This window comes from Enhydra lutris, unplaced genomic scaffold (assembly GCF_002288905.1).
Source record: "Enhydra lutris kenyoni isolate GAN:26980312 unplaced genomic scaffold, ASM228890v2 scaffoldscaffold12, whole genome shotgun sequence".
Taxonomy (NCBI): Eukaryota; Metazoa; Chordata; class Mammalia; order Carnivora; family Mustelidae; genus Enhydra; species Enhydra lutris.
The window spans coordinates 48,492,156-48,512,453 of record NW_019154096.1 but is presented as its reverse complement, the minus strand read 5'-3'; the positions used below and the strand labels follow the sequence as shown (position 1 = coordinate 48,512,453).

Below are 20,298 nucleotides of genomic sequence, written 5' to 3'. Positions count from 1 at the left end.
GGAGAAACAAGTACTCTCAAAAACTTTCTGGGGAATTATAAACTGGTAGAAACTTGGAGAGAAGGGCAGATAACTATTTTATAATATGTATCAAAAGCCTTAAAGTTGGTAAACTTTGACCCAACAATTCCACTTACTGGACATTTTTTAAGGAGGGAAAAATATCCAACAGTGAAGAATTACATATAATAATATCCATAGATTGCAGTGTTGTACAACCACTGAAAATTGAGTAGACTTACCTCCATTGTAATATGATCTATCTTTAAATGAACAAAAGAGACTACAAAATGGAGCATATATTCTGTTATTTCATTTTTTTAACAAAAGCTATACATGTGTATTTAGGCAAACAAAAGTCTGGAAAGCTAGCATGTCAAAATGGGGATTTTTAATAGTTTTTTAAAGATTTTTATTTATTTGAGGGAGAGAGCAGGAGTGTAAGCCCACAATCAGGGATAGCAGCAAGCAGAGAGAGAAGCAGGATCCTTGCTGAGTAGGGAACCTGATGTGGGACTCCATCCCAGCACCATGATCTGAACCAAAGGCAGATGCTTAACAGATGAGCCACCCAGGCCCCCCAAAATGAGGATTTTTTTAATAATAAGCATTTCTGATTTTTATAATCATAAGACAAAACTATATTTTGAAGAAAACATACACTCTCCAAAAAAAACCCTCCCCGTTTAGTGTATGTAAGAATGTTCTGTATGAGTAACTTCCCTTTTCTATTGATGTATTTATTTGGCATTTTGGGCCTGTCTTTGGAATCAGGGGTTTTGAAATGCCACTCACATCATAATCTTCTGGGGGTACTTTATGAAAATAATGATTCCTGGGCCCTATTCCTCAAGATTCTGATTCACTGGTGGGAAAAGGAGGTTCTAAGAATCTATGTTTAAAAGGCTTTCCTGGTACTTCTGATATGCAACCTTGTTTGCAGAACTACATGTGTAGTGTGGCTGAAACGGATTTCATTTAAGTGTCTGTCCGGTCATTGCCAACTCGTGTGATACGTCTGCCTAGCCTACTACCTTTTCTCTTAGAATTCCCATCACTCAGAGTTCTGCCAAGGGTGGGCCCAGCCCCCAGGCTCACATTACCTGCATGATTCTGCCTCTCCACAGCTGACCAGTCCAAAGCGGAGTCCTGGACCAAGTTAGGCCAGTAAGATTTTCTCTCCTAAGACTTAGGAACTGGACCAAGATGGGAAGTCAGTCAGGAGCCGGCACTAACTAAGGATATTTGAGGGCTGAGGAAGCTGTTTTCCACCAAGCGTTAACTGATGAAGAGCCTACCTTAAAAGGGAAAAGAGAAACAGAGTGCAGACAAAAGTGTAAAAAAGAGTGTAAATAAGAGACCCAGAGAGAAAGTCTGGGTCTTTAATCTTAGTCCCCACTGGAAGTCCCCAACTTCCAGTGCCTTGTACCCTCCTCTCATGAGATTCAGTTTTACCTCTTGTTCTTGGAGACTGTTACTCCTTCTACTAAACTGCCTTATTTGGATGTTTCTATAATCAACAGTTAAAGAACCCAAGACTAAGATAACTTAAACTAAGATAAACAGTTAAAGAACCCCAGACTAAGATAACTTAAACTAAGATAACTTAAACTAATACTCCATAACATGTAAAGGAGTAGTCTTCAATCCTGCATTCCTATAGTCGAGTTCTAAATAGTCCACTTCCTTTGTGACTTTCTAGTCATGGCCAGCTCTATTTCCATTTGCTGAGACAAAAGATCCCTCCAATTAAAAAAAAAAAAAAAAAAAAAAAGATATCGGGACACCTGGGTGGCTCAGTGGGTTAAGCCTCTGCCTTTGGCTCAGATCATGAACTCAGGGTCCTTGGATCAAGCCCCGCACTGGGCTCTCTGCTCAGCGGGGAGTCTGCTTCCCCTTCTCTCTCTCTCTCTCTTCCTACTTGTGATCTCTGTCTGTCAAATAAGTAAAATCTTTTTTTAAAAAAGATATTTTAAAAATCATATGCAGGAAGGATACCATAGCTAAGTTATTTCCCCTATTTCTGCAGAGGCACAAACTAGCTTATATTTCTAGATTTGGTCTCCCAATCCATTGTCACATATCCCATTCCTTTCTCCTCACTGGGTAGAACATTAATAGTAAAATGGTAATAAAAAATAACTAATAAAATAGAAAATGCACAGTGTTAAAGGATTTCTGTATCTTTTCCTCTTAACAACCCCATGTAATATGTAATATGGGATAGACAATGACAGAGTTATTAGTCCATTTCCTATTTGAGAAAACTAAACCCAAAGGAATTAAATTATTTATTTATCAAGTATTTATTGAGTGTCTATTATGTGGCCCTATGCTCAAGATCTTATATTCTAGCAGGGAAGGCAGACAAGCAATTACCTAAGGCAATGTGTGATTTAAGAGAAGAACTAGGAAAGGATTTCTCAAGTGGAGAAGACCCGTCTCTAATGACTTTAGCTATCCCCATGGTTACCTAATTTGTTTTAAGTTCATGGTAAGAATCTTAAAAGCTGAAGTACCAGATGAAATTTACTGGAAAGCACTTTTACTACTTTTGTGTCCCCAGCCTACTTCAAAGCTAAAGAGCTGACAACTCAACTCATGTTCACTGTTATCTTTCACCTCTAAGAACTACCCCCCATCTGTTTCCTAACATAGTATGATGCAACATCATCAGATTTGCAAGAATCCCTCCTCTTCTCTCACCACCACCCACCCCAACTTTAAAGTAGTAAGTGATAGTTCTCCCCACTTTATGCTCCCCGTGCTCACTGCTGGAGCCTCCTTTCCAGTGACCATTTCTTATTTGGGTCTTTGCACTAGTCTAAGCAGCCTCCCAGCCTCCCAGCTTCTACCCTCTTTACTGATTTCAGACACACAATGATTTCTCATCATTGTGCCATTCCGGTACTTTGAAAGTCGTGGTTCTCTATCTTTGAGGATGATTAAATTCAGGCTCTTTAGTGGGGCACAGAAATCCTCTTGCAAGATGCCCCCCCTCCCCGGGGCACCTGGGTGGCTCAGTGGGTTAAAGCCTCTGCCTTCGGCTCAGGTCATGGTCCTAGTGTCCTGGGATTGAGCCCCACATCGGGCTCTGTGCTCTGCAGGGAGCCTGCTTCCACCTCTCTCTATCTGCTTCTCTGCCTACTTGTGATCTCTGTCTGTCAAATAAATAAATAAAATCTTAAAAAAAAAAAAAAGATGCCCCCCCCACCAAACACCTCTTTTTTCACATCCTCTGTGCAGCATCTTCTCATAGGACATCTCATGCCTTTACTTACTGCATACCCTCTTCCTCATATGATCCCGCTTCCCATTTCTAGGTGAACGACTTATTTTTTGTCCTTCAAAGCACAATTCAAATGTCTACTCTCTTTTGAAAGCCTTACCTGACTCCCTGGGCACCCCCTCCTCTAGCATTAATCGCATTGTGTTGTAATCATTTGCTCTCCTGTCTCTCGCCTAAGGCTATGAATTCATCTAGGAAGGGACGATGTCTTCCTCCACACCTAGGGAACCCTGGCACATCAAGTAGGCAATTGATGAATGAGGAAATGAATAAGTAGGCCCAGCAATGTTCTCAAGAAGAGGAAGACGCTTTCCTTGTCACTGACCTCCAGTCAAGTGCTGTGCAGCTCCCCACCCCCACACCTGGCCAGCCCTGCCAGTGCCCATACAAAACACGCCCTCTGAGGAAAACACGAGTAGGAAAGAGGGAGACTCAGTTCTAATTTAAAAGGTGGATCTGCATTCACCTTTGGAATAGTTCCCGTTGTCAGGGATTAAATACAACTTTTTTTTTTTTTTTAATAAAACTATTTTTAAATGTAATACTCTCACCAGTGCAAGAGTTGGGCTGGGACCCTTGGGGAAACCTCCAGACACCTAGGCGGCAAATCATTTTATTGCAGTGACAAAATTTTCGCATGTCAACAGCAGAAGTTTGCCGAAAGTGTGGATTCTGTATATTCTCCAACGTATATCCCCCGGCGCGCCGGGGATATAATGTTCAACACTGACAGACACACCTATGGGGATCTACCAACAGCTGCGGGAGCCAGGGATATTTCCCGCCTCCCTGCGAAGCCGAGCGAGGCCCCCGTGCCCCAGCGGAACCTGGACATTCACCCCGAGATGTCGAGCCCCGCCTCCCGGCGCCTGCGGGCAGGCGGCGCCCCGCCACGTGGAGCGCAGACCCGATTCTCCAAGGGCCTACGCTGTTGCCGCAGCGTAGCTCCGGCTCAGCCCTTCGCCCCACGTCAGCAGCGGAGGCTCCGCGGCCTGCGTTACTCCAACGCAGCTGACGTAACGTCATCTTGCGGGACGTGGACGGAAGAAAAAGGGGAGTTATTCGGCGCCAGAATCTGCCCGGCGTGGACTGCGGACCAGGCGGCGGGGCCTGCGGACCAGGCGGCGGGGCGGGACAGCTGGGTCGGGCGGTGGCGTGAAGCAGGTACGCGGCGGGGATGGCGGCAGGAATGGCGCCGCGCCAGCGCCTCCGCGGAGGCTGATGGGGCGCGCGGGCGGCCGCGGGGAAAGGGTGAACGCCGGCCCGCGGGCGACCCAGGGGGCTGCGGGGGTGCGGGCGGGCGGGGAGGCCGGGCCCGAGAGTGTGGGCTCGCGGCCACTGACGGAGGCTGCCTGGGCGGCCCAGGGAGCGCCGGCCGCCTTGTAGTGGTCCAATATGGGCTCCGAAGGGCTTGGGGCACGGACCTCCGCGTCCGCGCTTGGTTCCTCCCACGTGGGGGAACCGCTCCGGGTGGAGGCCTGAGGGCTCAGCGGACCCCTCTCGGGAAGTCCGGGGTCAGCTTCCAGTGCACCTGCCCCGCGGCCGGTGATGGACCCTGGTTTGTAACCGGCCACGCGCCGATTCTCCGCGGCTTGTGTGTGGGTCCCCTGCCGCACCCCCACCCCCGGGCTCTCGTGACCCTCTCTTTCAAAACCAGGCCCCCGGCAGCGGGGCCGTCCGGTCACGACTGCCCTTTGTAGTGTGGCACACGGTCTGTTAGGAAGTACCTCCGTGGCACTCCAGGGCGCACCCAGACTCCCCGCCCCCCATCATTATCCCCTGCTCTCTGAGGCACCAAGGTTTATCACACGGTCTTTGTCTTTGAGTGCTGAACCATATACCACCAAGTCTGTGTTTCTGGGTGAAGTTTGTTGGGACTAAAGTTCAGTTCTTTGTCCAAATCAGTAAGGTAAAGGCATTCTGTTTTAAACGAGTGGGGGCGTTTGGGTGGCTCTGTCGGTTAAGCGTCTACCTTCGGCTCAGGTAATGATCCCAGGGTCCTGTGTTCGAGCCCCACATCTCCGCTGGGCGGAGAGCCTCCCTCTCCCTCTGCCTCCCGCTCCCCCTGCTTGTGCTTGAGCTTGTGCTCTCCCCCTCTTTCTCTCTGTTGAATAAATAAATAAAATCTTAAAAAACAACAACAATAAAAATAAAAACACGAATGAAAGAGGTACTTCAGAAATGACCTGAGTCAAAACATGGGAACTTTTTTTTAGCTGATAAGACATCGAGTCTAGACACACACATATCCTTTGCTCCCTGGAATCAGCTGTCTGCTTTAGAGAACCTAATGAGCTCTGACAGGAGAACCATTCATTGCAGTCAGTCAGAGGTTGTGTGGTACAGGGGAGAGGCCAGGGAGACTTGGTTTCTCGGTCAGTTTTGAACCTAACAAGTTATTGACCTTGAACATTCAGAGCTTTCAGTTATTAGATAAGAGAGAGGTAAGCAATAAGCTTAATTTGTGATTATGTCCATCAGAGAATATTCATTGAATTCTTATGCCTGTGACACATCCTGAAGGAAATAAAGAGAAAGTTGTAGGACATCATTAGTGCTTAGAAGAGGGACCACAGCTGACATTTGTTGAGCATCTGTTGTACTCAAGATTCCCTGCATTGTCTCATTTAATTCTCACAATAATCCCAAGAAGTCCTTACTGTCATTGTCCCTGATTTACAATAGAGGAAACTGAGGCTTAGAAAGATTCAGTAACCTTCCAGAAAGCACATAGCAAGTGTAGAGCTGAAACCCGAATCTGTCCACAATCCATGTTCCTTGTCCAATTTACCCCGCTGTGCTGTCCGTGGGAAGTTGATAATCCAGGTGGGAAAAGCAACAGTAACACATAAACCAGTTAAAAGATAACCTGTAGGGGCGCCTGGGTGGCTTAGTGGGTTAAGCCTCTGCCTTTGGCTCAGGTCATGATCTCAGGGTCCTGGAATCAAGCCCCGCATGGGGCTCTCTGCTCAGCGGGGAGCCTGCTTCCCCCTCTCTCTCTGCTTCCCCTTCTCTCTCTGCCTGCCCCTCTGCCTACTTGTGATCTCTCTCTCTCTCTGTCAAATTAAAAAAAAAAAAAAAAAGTATAAAAAAGATAACCTGTAGGGTTATATCCAATTTTGAATGCTACAGCTGCTGAGAAAGTTTTCATGAGACAGAACTAGAATTTTAGTGTCACAATTTGTTTATTTTACCCTCTTGAAGTTCCTTTTGGAGAATTCATATTTAAATAATTGCTTAGCAACAGTTACTGAAGGAGGGATGCCTGGGTGGCTCAGTCAGTTAAGCATCTGCCTTCAGCTCAAGTCATGACCCCAGGGTCCTGGGATTAGTTGCCATAGTTGTCCTAGGGCTTCTCGTTCAGCGGGGAGTCTGCTTCTCCCTCTGCCTGCCACTCACCCTGCTTGTGCTCTCTCTGTCTCTCTGTCTCTGTCTCTCTCTCTCTCTCTCTGACAAATAAATAAATAAACAAAATCTTAAAAAAAACAAAATTACTGAAGGAATTTATATAAGCAGCACACAAAGACCATGGGCTTTGTCCTCCTTAAATATTACACAGATAATTTTCCCTTGGGATCTTCCAGACTGTCACAAACTGAAGTCAATAAGGGCAGCACTTAACACATTCTGTTGCCTATTGGATGACATATCTTTTACAGCAGCTGTAAGATGTATCCTGCCAATTTCTTCTCTCCCCTTTCTGTTCCTTTGAGCTATATAAATTGAAGAGCAGCACATGCCACTCCTTGTTTCTCTTCACTGTGGGGTTAACTACTAGTCTTTTGAGACATGTGTAAGAGGGTTGCCATGTATTCACCAATCCATAGAGCAAAAGTTAAAAAGAAGTTTGCAAGCAAAGAGGGTGCAGTGTTTTTCTTATCTTGTGAAAACAGCAATGTCCCTGCCTCATGAGAGGTGCAATAATGAATGGCTTATTCTCATGTGCATATATAGGAGGGAGCCCCCTACTTTTTTGTGAAATAAACTATTTTTTATCTGAAATCTTAGGTTTGACCCCGGGCAGGAAAATGCCCATAACCACCATATTCACAGCTCAGGTTTCTAGCCAGGTACTCACCCTCTACGGGATGTGCCCATAGTCATTTAAAATACCGACCATTTTTTTTTTAAGATTTTATTTATTTATTTGACACACAGAGAGGTCACAAGTAGGCAGAGAGGCAGGCAAAGGGGGGGGGGGAAGCAGGCTCCCTGCTGAGCAGAGAGCCCGATGTGGGGGTCGATCCCAGGACCCTGAGACCATGAACCAAGCCAAAGGCAGAGGCTTAACCCACTGAGCCACCCAGGCGCCCCTAAAATACTGACCATTTGCAGACATTGCACTCTGCCAGGCATGCAAGAGTAAGCTTTAGATTCCTGTGGGCAGGAGGAGGAAAGATGACAGTAGCCTCTGGCCTTCCCATCCTCTTTTTGTGTCAGCAGGGATCAAGCAGACATTTCAAATATGTGGTTTTCAGAGTTCTTTTGGGAGGTGATAGCAGGAAGGTGGAGATGGCTGCTTATTGGATGTTGGATCTGTTTTTTATTTGTTTGAGTCTCCCTAATAGTGTAGGAATTGTAATGAAGATTTAGTATCAATACAGAAACCTTGTACTTTAACTTTTTTGTCACTCAGAATATTTATAAACCTGAATTGTGATTTGCTTACATAAAAACTAAGGAGGTCCTAGGAAAGGAAGGATAGAGGTGGGACCTGGGAAGGAGCCATTTCTTGTCTCTTTCTTTTCTATATACAGAACAGGTAGGAGTGTGCCTAATACAGAGGAGTCTGGAGCAGAAGAGTCAAGTTTTTACTCTGAGAGTATGAGAAAGTGGAAGAAAATAAAGTTAATTGCCTATTATTTTCATTTTCATCTTTTAAAAATGTATTCTACAGATACTTTGATCAGTGACCACATCGCAGCATGTTGAGACAAATCTGTTGCTCTGGTTTCCAGCCCTTCCGCCAGCGTCTCCTTCCCTGGCTCCAATCCACAGCCCTCTCCAGATCCCGTACGTACCACAGGAAACTTAGAAGCATGTGGGAAGTGTGGAAGTGTGTTTCACGCAAGGTTTTAAAGGAGAAAAAAGTATAATTTGGCAGAATTGGACAAAGAGTAAACAAGGAAACAATCTACTGGTGAAATGTTCTAAAAGTGTTTGTATTTATCAATAAAATGAAACTTTTGGAGGTGATAGCTTTATGGCATCAACTGTGGTGTTGGTTTCACAGGTGTATACATATCTACAGAATCATCAAGTTGTACTCATTAATTTTTACAGCTTTTTGTATGCCTAATTAATTAATTTAAAATTTAAAAAAATTTTCGGGCGCCTGGGTGGCTCAGTGGGTTAAGCCTCTGCCTTCGGCTCAGGTCATGATCTCAGGGTCCTGGGATTGAGCCCCGCATCAGGCTCTGCTCGGCAGGGAGTCTGCTTCTCTCTCTCTCTCTCTCTCTTTCTCTCTTTCTCTCTTTGCCTGCCTCTCTGCCTACTTGTGATCTTTCTCTCTCTGTCAAATAAAATCTTTAAAAAAAATTCTTTTTTAAAAATTTTCAAATGAGGTGTTACTTCTATTTTCCCGAAGTTTTTTTACAGGCTATTTGTGTTCCTTACCCTTTTTTGTAGTTATGCTTTAATTTTGAGACCCTGGAGATTAATGTGCTATCATAAGAGCTAATACAGAGAGATCCCATATGCCCTTTTACATGTTCTTCCAGTATCTCAATCCAGATATTGACATTGATCTAGTCAAGATAAGAACGTTTCCACCATTACAAGATCCTTCACTTCTGTCTTTTATGTCTGTCCTCCTCCTCCCAATCCCTAACCCCTGGCAACCACTAATCTGTTCTCCATTTCTATAATTTTGTCATTTCAAAAAATGTTAAATAAATGAAGTCATCCAGTATGTGATCTTTGGGGATGGGTTTTTTTTTACCCTGCATAATTCTCTGGAGAGACATCCAAGTTGCTGTGTGTATCAGTTGTTTCCTTTTTATTACTCAGTCGTATTTAATGGTATGGGTATACCACAGCTGGTGTAACCATTCACCCATTGAAGGGCATCTGGTTGTTTCCAATTTTTTATGCGTATGACTGCTGTGAGCATTTGTGTGCAGGATTTCGTGTGGACAGAGTTTGCATTTCTCTGGGATAAATGCCTGAGAGTTCAGTTGCTGGATCATATAGCCGTTGTATGTTTAGTTGTTTAAGAAACTACCGCACTGTTTTTGCAGAATGCTATACCATTTTCCATTCCCCCCAGCAGTGTATGAGCAATCCGCTTTCTCTCCATCCTCATAAACATTTGATGTTGTCACCCTTTGATTTTAGCCATTGTGATAAGTGTGTAATCATATCTCCGTGGTTTTTTTTTTAAGATTTTATTTATTTACTTGATAGAGATCACAAGTAGGCAGAGAGGCAGGCAGAGAGAGGGGGAAGCAGGCTCCCTGCTGAGCAGAGAGCCCGATGTGGGGCTCAATCCCAGGACCCTGAGATCATGACCTGAGCTAAAGGCAGAAGCTTTAACCACTGAGCCACCCAGGCGCCCCACCTCCGTGTGATTTTAACATTCTTTTCCCTAATGGCTAATAATGTTGAACATCTTTTTTGTTTTGTTTTGTTTAAAGATTTTATTTATCTGACAGACAGAGATCACAAGTAGGCAGAGAGGCAGGCAGAGAGGTGGGGGCGGAGAAGCAGGCTCCCTGCTGAGCAGAGAGCCCGATGTGGGACTCGATCCCAGGACTCCGGGATCATGACCTGAGCCAAAGGCAGGCTTAGTATCTGAGCCACCTAAGCGCCCCAATGTTGAACATCTTTTCATGTGCTAGTTGGCCATCTTAAATCCTCTTTAGTGAAATGGTTCCTTCTCATCTTTAATTATATTGTTTTTTAGCTTTTAATTTTTAGAGTTCTTTCTCCTCTAGATACCAGTCCTTTACAGATAAGTGGTTTGAAAGTATTTTCTCACGATTTATAGCTTGTCGTTTCATTCCTTTAGAGGATCTTTCACAGGGAAAAGTTTTTTTATTTTGATGATGTCCCATTTAACAATATTTTCTTTCATTGATTGTACATTTGGGGTCAAGTTTATGGGCTTTGTATAGCCCTACATACTGAAGATTTCCTCCTGTGTTTTTTCTAAAAGTTTTATAGCTTTACATTTTGCATTTAAGTGTATGATCCATTTTGAGTTATTTTTTGTAAGGTTTAGGTCAAGGTTTATGGTTTTGTCTGTGGACATCTAGTTATTCCAGCAGCACTTGTTGAGAGGCTGTTTACCATGTTTTGAGTGGCTGTCTCCTTGATATCAGTTAAATCTTGCCAGTAGTCTGTCTCCAGACTTTACTGTAAGAGAACTTGCTTATCAACTAATGAAGCTTATCATTATCTAGAAAAAAAAATCTCTGTGTTCCCATTCACATAAGGAAGAATATAAGGGAGAAAAGATCAAGGTTGAGCCAGGCGCCATGGGTTTTGAAACTAGCTGTCCTACTTACTTACTAAATATCTTCAGTGACTTAAAAGAACTATAGATTTAGATCACAATTCTGTGTTGGACCCAGCTTAGTTGCATGGTCGTTCTTTGTGTCAGAAGCTCTTTGGCTCAGGGCCGATTGTTGAGGGCTCAACGACCTCGGCTGGGATGATGGATCCTCTTTGTTCCACATGGTCTCCTATCCTCCAGCAGGCTAAACGTGACTTCTTCATATGTTGGTTTCAGGGTTCCCGAAAAGAGCATGCGTGGAAGCCACAAGGCCTCTTGAGGCCTAAGCTCAGAATTTATGCAGTGTTACTTCTGCTACATTTTATTAGTCAAAACAAGTCATAGAGCAGGTCCAGATTTAAGGGGTGGGAGAACAGATTCTGCCTGTTGATGGAAGAAGCTTCAAAGTATTGTGGCCATTTTTGCAATCTGGTAATGTTAGCAAGTTACTCAGCTTCTCTGGGCCTCAGTTTCCTCTTTATAAAGCTAGTGTAATAACACCAACTAATTTATGATAATACCTAACTCATGAGACTTAACTCATGAGAATTCAGTATGATGATAGCAATAGCAGACACTTTTTTAAATAATACTAGCTAATATTTATTGAGTGTTTATTTTGTGTCAGTTTTTGTTCATGCATCAATTCATTTTATCCCTTACAGCAACCTTATGAGATAGTTAAGGTAACAGCAAATAAGCGGAAGGATTTAGATTCCAATCCAGTCAGTCTAGTTCCAGAATCTATACCAGTCCTTTTCTATGTCCTCTGCCTCCATAAAAGGTGTGTGGATACCTAACATAGCTCTTAGTATATTGTAAGTATTCAGTATTTTTATTATTGTTACTATTGTTTATTCTCTTTAGTCTAATTCATAAAAAGAGGTACTTTCTGATCTTTTTGCTGGGTTTTTCAATTTTTGTATCCAGATTCCTCTGAATTCTGGAGCCCTGTGTTCACTGAATGTGATAAGCAGAAGAACAGAAAAGAAATAAGAAAGGCCAAGTGAAAAAGCGTATACTTTTAAACACTAAAGGAAATGGAAGGCCGGGAAGGGAGATAGAAATCCTGTCAGGGTCCTCTCTTGTTCAGGTGTGGAACACAGGCTCAGTGATTGCTGAGCATAAGGACTCTGATGCTGAAAAGGTAACAGACTTCTCCTCCCTTGGAGTATGGTGCATGGCATTTTTGAAAAATATGGACAACCCTCTTCTCACATCCAACCCCAACACGGTGCACACACCTACCTCTCAGTATCCCCTTACACTAACCAGGAGGAGACGGCATTTCTGTGAGACTAAAGGTTCACTAGAAGATGGGAAGAGATTGCCCTTCCAGAAGCCTTGGATTTTTCCTAACTAATCAAGGCCTTCTCAGTCCTCAATACAGACTCTAAAAAATACTCAACACTGTGGAACATGAAAAATGCCCCCAAGAAAGGTAGGCTCAATCTGGGAGTAATGTAGGTCCTCAGCACTGTTGAACTGGAAGCCCAAAAAGCCCTGTACCCCATAGAACTCTCCCTGGTGCTAGAATCCTCTGGATGTAACTGAGCCTTTACTTGCTCGAAACCTTATTCATAGTTGTTTCTTCTTGAACCTTGTCAGCTCTATCTGCTGTGACCCAGTTGCCTAAAGCCAGAATGACCCTTGACTGCCGGGCACCCAGGTGTGCCGGTATCTTTGCTGATAAAGATTATGGATCAGGAGGCTCTTTCATGCTAACCTGGCCTGCTAGATTCTGATTGGTTTCTGCCATTTGATCACCTGGACTGTCATATTTGCCACTACCTGTGTCCTTAAGTGCCCTCTTACACTGCTCCACCCATGCTTAGCACTCTCCAGGACAGGACAAGGCCTGCAGGGACAGGAAAGAAAAATGGCTATCAGGCCTAGTCCTGACAGCTATCAAAGGGATACTGATACTTGGGTGTAGCTCTGAGCTTTGCAAATAGCCATTAAGGCCCCAGGTCCAAACCCCACTCCTCTCTCTGCCAGGTCAATGAAGACAGAATTACGTATACAACTTTTAAGCTTAGACTTAGGTGTATTATTGCTTATGATAATAGCACTGAAGACTGAGCCACAGTACCTGTATTGATGACGAACTTAATGAAAGGGAACTCTCCACAGAACTTAGCCCCAACAACAGACCAGCCTGGTAGTCCCTGGGACTCCCCCCAGCAGGAAGAGACAACCCATCTGTGGGTGAGCAAGGGTGCCAGGACCCGGTTCCGTCCTAGGTGATGGACTTACTGAGCAGCTTTGTGCCAGGAACTGGACTGTAAGCCTGCTGTGAAAAAAAGACCTTGTCATCTTCTCGTATCTCCACAAACCTAAAACATAAGCGCTTTTTAAAGTGGTCGTTTAAGAGATGGAAGAAAGGACTCTTTACTGCTTCATTAAAAATACTCATTCTAAGATTTGTGTGTGAAGGAAGCAGAGAGGGAGGAGAACACACACTGATCTTCTGGTCCATGAGAATAAGATTCTGCTCATTTTCTCTGGTTGTTACAGCATAGAGAAAATAAAAGAAGCTACATTGTAGTTAGAAGAGTTAGTGGTTGGGGGTTAGAGGTAGCAGCTCTAGAGAAATCTGGGAAATCTGTCTGTAAATATAAATGGAGGTGATAATGGCTGATTGGAGTGTTGGAAGTTACTCTGCAGTAGTACCATTGTAGAATAGTGGCTTGGAATGATTACTATAGTAATTCATGCAAATATTTATTAAGTGCCTGTAATGACACATAGAGACCTCTTATGGAGGAAGTACCTGAAGTTTAGTCCTGCTAAGGACCTGTAGTACTCATCTTGACTTGCTTCTTACAATCAGGGAATCCCACCAAGAGAAAGTCTGTTTGTGGTGAGTGAGACCATCCATCAGCAAGGCCTCACCTGGCCCTCTGTCTGGACACTCATTCTTCTGTATCAATACAATTAGGTCAGGTGTGTATACTAGAAACTCCAAAATAATGGGTCAAACAGAATAGAAGTCTATTTCTCTCTCTTTTTTAAAAAATATTTTATTTATTTGAGCGAGAGAGAGCATGAGAGAGAGAGTAAAAACAGGGGGGAGGTGCAGAGGCAGAGGGAGAGAAGCAAACTTCCCACCATCAGGGAGCCTGATGCGGGACTCGATCCTAGGATCATGATCCCAGGATCATGACCTGAGCCAAAGGCAGATGCTTGACCGACTGAGTCACCCAGGCACCCTATTTCTCTCTCTCTCTTTTAAAGATTTTAATTTTTTTTTTAAGATTTTATTTATTTATTTATTTGACAGAGACACAGTGAGATAGGGAACATAAAGCAGGAGGAATGAAAGAGGGAGAAGAAGCAGGCTTCCTGCTGAGCAGGGAGCCCAGTGCGGGGCTTGATCCCAGGACCCTGGGATTGTGCCCTGAGCCGAAGGCAGTCACTTAACAACTGAGCCACCCAGGCGACCCTAAAGATGTTTATTTTTAAATAATCTCTATACCCAACGTGGGGCTTAAACCCACGACTCTGAGTTCAGGAGTTGCATGCTCTACCCATGGAGCCAGCCAGGCACCCCTCTCTCTTTTGAAAGGAACCTGGGGTTTTCTAAGAAGGGAGGCAGTCCAGGGCTTTCAGAATAGTTCTGTGAAATCATTGGGCATCCACATTCCTCCTTGTTTCTTACTTCAAAGTTTTTGCTTGTAGTCTAAAATTATGTTTGAGCTCCTGCCTCATACTCATGTTCTAAGCAGTAGGATGGATGAAGGGAAGAAGGAAACACTTCTCTTTTGAACAAAATTCCTAGAAGTTCCACGTAACACTTTCACTGTATCTCACTAACCAGAATTTAAGTCACATGGCCATGTCTAGCTGCACAAAAAGTCTGGGGAATGTAGCCTTTGACTAGTGGCCGTGTGCCCTGCTCAAAGTAGAGAAGTCTCTTCATTTGTGAAGGGGCTAATGCGTAACTAGTAAGCAGCCAGCAGGATGAGTTGGACCCGTAAGGGTGGTGAAGGGATTCAGTGCCTGACATTGAGCTTCTACTGTTTTACTTTTGGCTTTATGTAGAGAAATCTTCAGCTTTTTTTTTTTTTAAAGATTTTATTTATTTATTTGACAGACAGAGATCACAAGTAGGCAGAGAGGCAGGCAGAGAGAGCGAGGAGGAAGCAGGCTCCCTGCTGAGCAGAGAGCCTGATGTGGAGCTCGATCCCAGGACCCTGGGATCATGACCCAAGCAGAAGGCAGAGACTTAACCCTCTGAGCCACCCAGGTGCCCCAAATCTTTAGCTTTTTAATCAAGACAATATATACCTATATATGAGTGTGTGTGTGTGTGTGTGTGTGTGTGTGTGTGTGTGTGTGTGTGTGTCTGTGTATTTAATATTTGCTTCCTTAGAAATCCTGTATAGCATGCAAGCAAAAAGAATCAGGAAAGGATTGCTCAGAGGCAGATGTCCAAAAGGATTGAAAGTATCTGACTCCAACATTCCTTGTCCTTCAGAAAGCTATCCAGTTATCTTTAATCATTGTTACAGACATCTGGAATCATGCTACCATGTCAGAGAGAAAATTTGTAGGTGGATCAGTTAATGCTTTTTACTACTCATACCAGTTACTTTGCCCTTTATTGTCTTTGCTAGTCAGGCTCACTCCCTATTTATAGTGGTATGGTTTCTTTAAAAGCACACTATTTTTTTTTTTTAAACAGTGTATTTTTATTGCTTAAATTTGGGAGATATAGATAAGAATAAGGAAGAATATTGAAATCACTTGTAATTCCATCAAAAATAAAAACATTAACATTGTGATTTATTTTCATCTTTTTTCTGTGCATTTAGACACAGGAAACTAACATCATGAGCATTTTCTTATGTTATTAAAAATTATGAAAAAGTTAATTAATTCTTCTTTTTTTGGATGTTTACTCTGCTTGTGATTTTTCCTGTTACAAATAACACTGATGCAGCCTTCTGATAAATCTTTTTGTTTCTGTCTTTAATTAGTTTCTTAGAATAAATTTCTGAACATAGAATTACTGGATCAAAAGACGTGAACATTTTTAAGACTTTTGGTGTATTTTGCCAACTCGTCTTCAGGAAAGATTATTTTGTTTAAACTCTTCACAGTGTTTGAGTGTATCTGGGACCTGTATAATGGGTGTGAACTCCAGGCAATACTAGAATAAGAACATGCTGGGTATACTGGCTTTTGATTTAGTTGGTTTGACTCAGTTAAGCGTGATAAGGCTATTTTTTTGACTAAACTGATTAATATTGCATGTGTATGTTTTTAATGAGAACTTTTTATTATATATTAATCGTTTTTCTTGCATTTGACTTTGGGAGCTACAGATCGTGTCCAGCCTTCAGCAATCAGACATGTTCGTTCTTGGAGCAACATCCCCTTTATCACTGTACCCCTCAGTCGTACACATGGCAAGTCTTTTGCCCACCGCAGTGAGCTGAAGCACGCGAAGAGAATTGTGGTGAAGCTTGGAAGTGCTGTAGTAACCCGGGGGGATGAGTGCGGCCTTGCCTTGGGGCGCCTGGCATCTATTGTTGAGCAGGTAATTGCCAAGATGGAAGACTCTGGTGAATAAAAATAATACGGAGTTTTTTAAGCTGTCAGTTCGGCCCTAATTTTATCCCTAACCCATCCTAACCATCAACTCAGGTTTATCAGCTCGTAAAAATAATTTGAGTACAATAAATGTAACCCCGTCTGAAAAACTCCCTTTCCAGTAAAGGTACCAGTGAACCCAGCATCCCAGGGCAAGCAAAGGGATGTCAAGGATTAAAGTTGATTTCATGCAGTTCATCCCTCAGGCTTCTTAGTGATAAGGAGCTGTATATGTCAATGATTCCTCTTTTTTCTTTTTTTTTAAGATTTTATTTATTTATTTGAGATAACACAAGCAGGGGGAGTGCAGGCAGCCGGAGAGGGAGAAGCAGGCTTCCCACTGAGCAAGCAGCCCAATGTGGGGCTCCATCCCAGAGTCCTGGGATCATGACCTGAACCGCAGGCAGATGCTTAACCAGCTGAGCCACCCAACAAACATCCCTTTGTTGATGATTCTTAATCCCGGACGCACATTAAAATTGTCTAAGGGGCCTAGAGATTCCTACGCTTCGCACTCAGTCTCTGGGGTGGGGCTCAAGCACCTAGATTTTTAAAGTTCCCCAGGTGACTGATGAGTACTCAGGGTTGAGTACCCAGATGGATGTTTATGAATATTGAGCTTTTTTTTGTTCCTGTTTTGCTAAGCTTTTTCTTTTTTAATTAGGAAATAAGTATGAGCTATCATTACAAAGATTTTCTAAGTTTATATATTTGAAAGGCTTTGGCAGAATCCACAGAGAGTATCCATATAAGACTTTCATTTAAAGGCAAAGGATTTTTTAAAAAGCGGGGACGGAATGCCTGGGTGGCTTAGTTGTTAGGCGTCTGCCCTCGGTTCAGGTCATGGTCCCAGTGTCCTGGGATCGAGCCCCGTATCAGGCTCCCTGCTTGGTGGGAGGCCTGCTTCTCCCTCTCCCACTCTCCCTGCTTGTGTTCCCTCTTTCACTGTGTCTGTCTCTATCAGATAATAAATCAAATCTTAAAAAAAATAAAATAATAAAAATAAAGGCAAAGGATATGAGGCAGCAAGAGAGAGTACAGGCAGGCATTGGGGTCTGAGAGACATCTGTGCCCAAGTCCTCCAACATCTTTATTTGCACAGGGACCACAGTCTGTCTTCAGATTGAGTTTCTAAGAGATCCGTGCAGGGAATCTTACCTTTCAAAGGGCGCAAAGCAGAAGTTTCCAGTAGGGATTTTATGCCCCACTGACTATGCAAGCAAGCCAGGCTGACTAGACTATCAATAAAGAAGGGTTGATGTGGGAGTTTCAGACGTCATAACTACATATCCTACTACCTATCTTTGCCAAAAGTAGGTATCAATAAACTTTTTTTTACAAAAGACCAAATAGTAAATATTTTAGGCTTCGTATGCCAGATGGTCTCTGTCTCAAATTTTTGTCTACCATGTAGCACAAAATCAGCCATAGACAGTTCGTAAATGAATGGGGATAGCTATGTTCTAGTAAAACTTTATTTACAAAGCCAGGTGCAGGTGAAATTTCACTCTGCTGATATTTATGAAAGGGCCACGTTGTGAGAAACTTCACTGACACGTAACTGCCTAATGGAATGATGTACTTTATTTCCCATTCTCCCTGGTGAGACCACCACTCCTGCTTTCAAGCTTACTTCCTCCCTGGCCCACCGGCATGTCATACTCATTCCTGTCCTTGTCCCCAATCTGGAATCCACTCTTAGAGCCTCCTCTTCAGAAGGAACCCCTTGGTTGCACAACTCCAGGGCACCATTCACACTGTGCACTTAGCAGCAGATGCAAATTCTCCCAGTCGTGGAGGCCCAGGCTGAGTCCCAGCTCTGTCCTAGGAGGCCTCAAGAAAAACTACACTCTGATTTGGCTTTCCCATCTTTGGACCTCTCAGTCACTGTCATTTGGCAAGCTGAAAAAATTGGAGCAGTGTTATAACTGATTGGATCTTTTATGTTAAGGAGTTACTGAAATGTCTTAGGTGACACTGGTTTTTAGATGTATGCATATATATTCTGTCTTTTAGCAATTACTCCTGAAATGTTTATAGACGAAATGGTGTGTCCAGGGCCTGGGATTTGTATTAAAATAATTGTGGGGTGGGGCGCCTGGGTGGTTCAGTGGATTAAAGCCTCTGCTTTTGGCTTGGGTCATGGTCCCAGGGTCCTGGGATCGAGCCCTACATCGGGCTCTCTGCTCAGCAGGGAGCCTGCTTCCCTCTCTCTCTGCCTGCCTCTCTGCCTACTTGTGATCTCTGTCTGTCAAATAAATAAAATCTTTAAAAATAAAATAAAATAAAATAATTGTGGGGCTAGCTGTAAAGGCAATACCAGAGACTGGGAAATTGGCATGAGAAATAGTTGTTAAAGCTGGGTGATGGGTTCGTGGGGATTTATAAAACTGTTTGTACTACTTGGTTAAGTATGAAATTTTCTTTATTTTTTTTCCTTTTTTTTTGTGTGTGTGTATCGAGCATTTGTTCCATTTTTAAAGTTATTTATTTATTCATTTTAAGTAATCTCTGTACCTAATATGGGACTTGAACTCATAATCCCAAGATCAAGAGTCTCATATTCCTCTGACTGAGCCAGCCAGGTGCCCCCAGTATGAAATTTTCTATGATAAAAAGTTGTTTTTCACAGTCGTGATTCATCACAGATGTTGGTGAGTTCCTGAGCTGCTAGTGCTCAATCAGGAGGAATGGACATATTAGGACTATGGACTGTATTTGTAGCTTGAGTCTTTGGTTCTTTCACATCTGTCCAAAGTAGGGAACAAAGTGACCACAGCTCAACCTGGGCAGACAGAGCAGAACAGGGTGAACATCTGTCCTTGGTCTAGCCTAAGGTGACCCATAGGGATCAACATACCTCAGAAAGAGCCTCAATCTTACACATCATGCCTTAGAACCTAAGATGCCATCTGCTAAGTTTACATTGCAGTTCTTAGCTCCAGACTTCTTTTTCTGGAACAACTAGGCCTTCTGCACTATAGATTCCCACAGGTACCATCAAGTGCTGTGCATGTCAAAGGTGCCTGCATACCAGAATCCCCTCATTCAAAATTTCTGATCTCTGTCTGCCATCCACTTAGCAAATTTGAGATAGCATGTAGGAATCTGTATTTTTATCAAACAGCTTGGGTGATTCTTCCAGAGCCAGCCCAGTGCAGGTCCATAAACCAGCATTTGGGATCCACTCAGTCATCTACCCTACCTGAGTCTCTCCTGAGAGAAGAAAGAGATGATACAGTAATAACTTGTAACTTTTCCTCCCTCAATGTTAGGTGTCTGTGCTCCAGAATCAAGGCCGAGAGATGATGCTGGTGACCAGTGGAGCCGTAGCCTTTGGCAAGCAACGCTTGCGCCATGAGATCCTTCTGTCTCAGAGTGTCCGACAGGCCCTGCACTCGGGGCAGAACCAGCTGAAAGAGATGGTGAGTGCTACCTCCCTAGCCCTTGTAATGGGTCTATAGACCTCCTTGCCTCACTCCCAACCACACCGTATCTATTTGTGTGTTACAGGCAATTCCAGTCTTAGAAGCACGAGCCTGCGCAGCTGCCGGTCAGAGTGGACTGATGGCCTTGTATGAGGCCATGTTTACCCAGTACAGCATCTGTGCTGCCCAGGTGAGAGGCTCACCATTGCAGAGAGGTGTGGGATCTTTGAGGGTGATTCCCATGAAGCAAAGAGGTGATGAGCAAGGCTCTAGAGCTAGACTGCTTTAACTTCACACTTGCTAGTTGGGAAATGCAGAGAGACTGTTAGATGTAACCTTTTTGTGCCTTAGTCTCCTCATCTGAAAAAAGAAGATAACATCAGTGCCTACTTAAGTGGGTTTTTGGAAGAAGTCAATGAGAAAATATATGAAAGGCATTTAATGTAGTGTCATTCCCAGTAATTATTAGCACTCGGTATTATGCTAGT

At 43.5% G+C, this 20,298-nt stretch overlaps 1 protein-coding gene across 2 annotated transcripts in view; it reads left to right on the top strand.

Annotated features, from left to right (window-relative positions):
• Nucleotides 1–4,319: 4,319 nt before the first annotated feature.
• Nucleotides 4,320–20,298, top strand: part of LOC111144881 (aldehyde dehydrogenase 18 family member A1) — a 39,800-nt gene continuing 23,821 nt past the window's right edge. Inside the window, exons 1-5 of one of the 2 annotated variants that reach the window (XM_022499459.1) lie at nucleotides 4,320–4,453; nucleotides 8,187–8,302; nucleotides 16,115–16,329; nucleotides 19,658–19,807; nucleotides 19,896–20,000. In XM_022499459.1, coding sequence (XP_022355167.1) covers nucleotides 8,215–8,302; nucleotides 16,115–16,329; nucleotides 19,658–19,807; nucleotides 19,896–20,000 — 558 coding nt within the window. In that variant the 5' untranslated portion in view covers nucleotides 4,320–4,453; nucleotides 8,187–8,214. The remainder of the gene's footprint in view (nucleotides 4,454–8,186; nucleotides 8,303–16,114; nucleotides 16,330–19,657; nucleotides 19,808–19,895; nucleotides 20,001–20,298) is intronic. The other variant, XM_022499458.1, reaches the window with a different exon arrangement.